This window comes from Orycteropus afer, unplaced genomic scaffold (genome assembly GCF_000298275.1).
Source record: "Orycteropus afer afer isolate SDZICR_OR568_19922 unplaced genomic scaffold, OryAfe1.0 scaffold00044, whole genome shotgun sequence".
Taxonomy (NCBI): Eukaryota; Metazoa; Chordata; class Mammalia; order Tubulidentata; family Orycteropodidae; genus Orycteropus; species Orycteropus afer.
In genome coordinates this window covers 6,030,088-6,034,666 of record NW_006921631.1, presented here as the reverse complement: position 1 = coordinate 6,034,666, position 4,579 = coordinate 6,030,088, and the positions used below count along the sequence as shown (strand labels likewise).

The 4,579-nt window shown below is 40.1% G+C and overlaps 1 protein-coding gene across 1 annotated transcript in view; it reads right to left on the bottom strand.

Moving 5' to 3' along the window:
- Positions 1 to 4,579, bottom strand: part of ADCY10 (adenylate cyclase 10) — a 113,955-nt gene that overhangs the window by 37,679 nt on the left and 71,697 nt on the right. Inside the window, exon 23 of the mRNA XM_007937730.1 lies at positions 2,669 to 2,776. Within this exon, the coding sequence (XP_007935921.1) occupies positions 2,669 to 2,776 (108 nt within the window). The remainder of the gene's footprint in view (positions 1 to 2,668; positions 2,777 to 4,579) is intronic.

Genomic DNA, 4,579 nt, shown 5'->3' with positions numbered 1-4,579 from the left:
GGTTTGAACCACCAGCCTTCTGGTTAGCAGTCAAGTGCCTTAGGCACTAGGGTACCAGAGCTCCTACTAATGTTGCATAGTATTCCATTATGTGAAAGTACCATAGTTTGGTTAGCCATTCATCTGTCAATGGGCATTTAGGTTGTTTCCATCTCGTGAGATGATTTGTGTATTCTGCATTATTCTTTAATGTTGCATAGTATCCCATTATGTGAAAGTACCATAGTTTGGTTAGCCATTCATCTGTTGATAGGCATTTAGGTTGTTTCCATTTCTTTGCTATAGTGAATTGTGCTGTGATGAACATGGGTGTGCATATGTCTGTTCATGTCCTGTCTCTCGCCTCTTTAGGATATATTCCTAGTAATGAAATTGCTGGATCAAATGGTATTTTTATTTTCAATTTTTTAAGGAAATACCATACCATTTTCCATGACTTACCATTTTGCAGTCCTACTAGCAGTGTGTGAGAGTTCCCATCTCTCTGCAGCCTTGCCAGCACTTGATATTTTCTGTCTTGTTGAACTCTGCTATTATTGCTGGGGTGAAATGATATCTCATTTTTGTTTTGATTTGCATCTTGTCATTTGATTTCTTGACTGCTGTTTCCATGGGCATTGACTATGGATCTAAGTAGTAAAATCCTTGATAACTTCAATATTTTCTGTATTGATGTTGCTTATTGGTCCAGTTGTGAGGATTTTTATTTTCTTTATGTTGAGGATGCAATGGGCTCAAGCATAGCAATGATTGTGAAGATGGCACAGGAATGGGTAGTGTTTCATTCTGTTGTACATGGGGTCACTATGAGTTGGAACCAATTCAATGGCACCTAACAACAACAACATCCAGGCAGCATCCTCAGAGAAAAACCTCAACTCCTCTCTAATCTTTACCCTCACACCCACTTAACATGGGAGACAAAGTGCTGGGTACTTTGCCTTCCAAGTGTCTATCACCTCTGTCCTCTTCTCTCCATCCAAGGCCTGACATGCATCTCAGTGTCACTATTATCACAGGAGCCTCCTTACCAGTCTCTGTTCTCCTCTGTGCCACCAACACTACCTTTCTCAGGCACCAATATGATCATGCCACTTCTGTTGAAGAGCCCATGAGAAATGAAAGAAGTCTGTCTGAAAACACTACACAGAAGGAATGCTAATATAAACTCTGAACTTTATTTAATAATAATAATAATATATAAATACTAGCTAATCAATTTTAACAAAAGCACCACACAAATGCAAGATGTTAATAATAGGAGAAACTATGTGCAGGAGGATAGGGCATATGTGGGAATTCTGTACTTTCTGCATAATTATTCTATAACACTAAAACTTTTCTAAAAAATAATTATATTAAAAACTGGGGTGTGGGGTGGAAGACCTTAAGGCGCCTTGCTGCATACAGGGTTAACTTATACTCCTCAATGGTTCACAATGACTTTTTTTGACATTTGCCACCACAAACATTCCTCTCCTATTCATACACATGACTCCTGGTCAGAATACACCCAGCTTTTATGTCTGTGCCTTTGTCCATGCTACTGCCTCTGCAAGGAAAGCCCATCCCCTTTTTCCATCTAGAACTATGCCAAGCATACTCATTCCTCAACTTCTAGCTGAATAGTCAGCTCATCTTTCATAAAGCCTTCCTAACAACCTCTCTATTACCCATCCATACCTTCACCCACCCACACCTTCACCCCAAGCATATTATTTTGCTGTTACAATCATGTGTGCATGCAGAATGATTTATAATTTGCTTTTCAACCTGTTTCCTCCAGCAACATGTGAATGCCTTAACATCAAGGACTATATATTAATTACCCTGGTCATCTCCCTCACTTAACAAGAAACTCCTTGAAGACAAGTCCTATCTGCTTGAACCTTTATACCACCCCCCATGCCTGGCATAGGATCCCTGGTGGTACAGTGGTTAATTGTTCAGCTGCTAACTGAAACATCAGCAGTTGGAACATACCACGGGTGAAAGATATGGCAGTCAGCTTCTATAAAGCCTTGGAAACCTTATAGGGAAGTTCAACTCTGTCCTATAGCATTACTATGAGAATCAGAATCCACTAGCTGGTAACAAAGGTATACCTGACATAATACCCAAATCAAACTCATGTTATTGAGTGGATTCTGCCCCATAGCATTTCCAAGGCTGTACAACTTTATGGAAAGAGACTATTTTCTCTCTCTCCTGTGGAGTGGTTGGTGGGTTCAAACCACCAACTTTTGGTTAGCAGCCAAATGCTTTAACCAAGCAACAAAATGCTTTTAATGCTTTAACTGTGCTACCAGAGCTTCTTTGCTTGGCATAATAGTAAATATTTATTGGATGTATGCATGGAAGAGTGGTTGATGATATGTCTTAGTTACATTATCATCTACCTCTGAGAAAATGTGTATCTACTCATGTCTTTGTCTAGAAGTTGTTAGAAAAATATTCCATACATATTTCAACCAGGAGGAAGGGGAAGATCTTGCTGCTGGCAAGTAAGGAGATTTGAGACCGAGGGCCTGAGGTTCTGGAGTCTTGAAAGGTAATCTATGGCAAGGGATGAGAGGAGGGTGTCAAAAGTCTAAGAATGACTTTGACTTCTATATGAAGGCCCTAAAGGCAAATAATAGATTAATTCGCATCTCTCGTGGTTTCTTACCTGACCTTTGAGGCTAAAAAAGGTTGCAAACTCAAAAGTCTGACTCCAAGATTTTTCCCTTCTGAGAGTTTTCATCAACTTTTCTCCTTCATTCAAGTACACATATGCCTGTAACCAGCACAACAAGGAGAAAGCATTAAGTCAGCTGGGATTCAGATCAAAGAGGGGGTGTTGCCCCAGACTACTGAAAGAAGCTCCAGGCACCATCTCTACCTTAAGCCTTAGCTCCACTGATTGTGGGTAAAACTCCTACTGAAGATACTGGCCACCTTCATGTCCACTTTTGCCCACTAGATTACTCATTCTAGCAGCTAAATCTAGAAATCTTCACCTTTCTTCATGTTGTCACATGAGTCACCTTACCTGAAGCTTCCCCCAGGGTAAATTCTTCTTTTGAGTAATTCCATTCTCATCCTCACTATCTCCATGAACATATCATATCCACTGCTGTGACAGCATCTCACATCTGTGAGAAATCAGACTACTTCTGGAATGAGTTATGAACCACTCCCATTTCCCTTGACAGGACCATCTCTGAGAGGTGGAAGATGAAGAGAAGAGCTTAAGCAGATCTCCTCACCTCACCTTCAACTTCCTACGACACTATTAGGCAAGTGAGTCTTGGCACATGTGAACATCAAGGTAATGTCAGGATAGGAGAGTAAATTAAGGTGAGGTGATATATCCCTAATCTTATGCAGCCTAAGAAGTATGTGTGGGAGTTAGAAGGAGAGAGGTATGAGAAATTGACAGCTAGCCCCAGTCCCACCAGATTTTATTTGATGGGAGAAAAGGTACAAATGGCATATTTTGCTCTGGGGCTTCCAGCCATTGTCTTCCTGACCATTCACCATTCTCTGTGCTGAGTTAAATGGGCATCTGTACAAGTTTTAGCAAGCTGGCCTCCAGGGCTACCTAAACCTGTTCTTCTTTGGATTCACTGGGCACCTTCTCCCACAAATAGAGGCCACTGTTGAACATGCACACACACACACACACACTTGAACACACATGTGCCTTAAAATATATGCATATACATAGGAGCCTTTCATACTTACTAATATGAATATTGAGAGAACAGGGGCTTACTGGCATTTTTAATAGTTTTATTTTCAAATTTTATAGAAATCTAAGATGTGATCCCTTAGGAATCTCTAAGGCTGCTCTGACCAGCAACAACTATAAAATGTGAAACAGACAACCACTGTGGACGAGAATATCTGCAGGTTTGACTATTCAGGTATGTGAAACTTCCTGAAGTTGGCTGGAGTCAGATGAACCAAGGCCCAGAAAGGCATTCTCTCAAGTGAGTTCATGAAAGGCTAGTCCAGCCAGTTGCTTCATGAAAACTGATCTAAAGTCAGATAAGTTTGAGAAACACAGTGTGCCATATTAGAAGTAGGCCTAGCCCTTGCCTGACCCCAACTCTTCTACTGTCTGGGAGATTTATATGTATTTTAGCATATCGAAATCCCTGTAATATTTGCAGTTTAGCTTTATTCAGCTCAGTGTTTCTCAACTTGCTCTTTTTATTTCATTATATATATCAAGTCCTCACAATTTAGAATTGTGTTCCAGGGACACATAGGGATATAATGCCCTGAAACTTTATTTAGAAGCACATAAAATTTTAATTTTTAGAAGGTCCCAATCATCTGGTATCTCTTCTGCTATTTATGCATTTTGAGTTATGCTTGATAGTCTATTTATGCCATATATTAGGGCCCCTAGATTTTCCCCCAGTTTTTCCTTGAGGAACTCTATAGTTTTAGATCTCACATTTAAGTCTTTGATCCATCTGGAGTTCATTTTTGGATATGGTGTGAGGTACAGATCTTGTTTCATTTTTCTGCAAATGGATCTCCAGTTTTGCCAGCACCATTTATTAAACAAACATTCTCTTCCCCATTT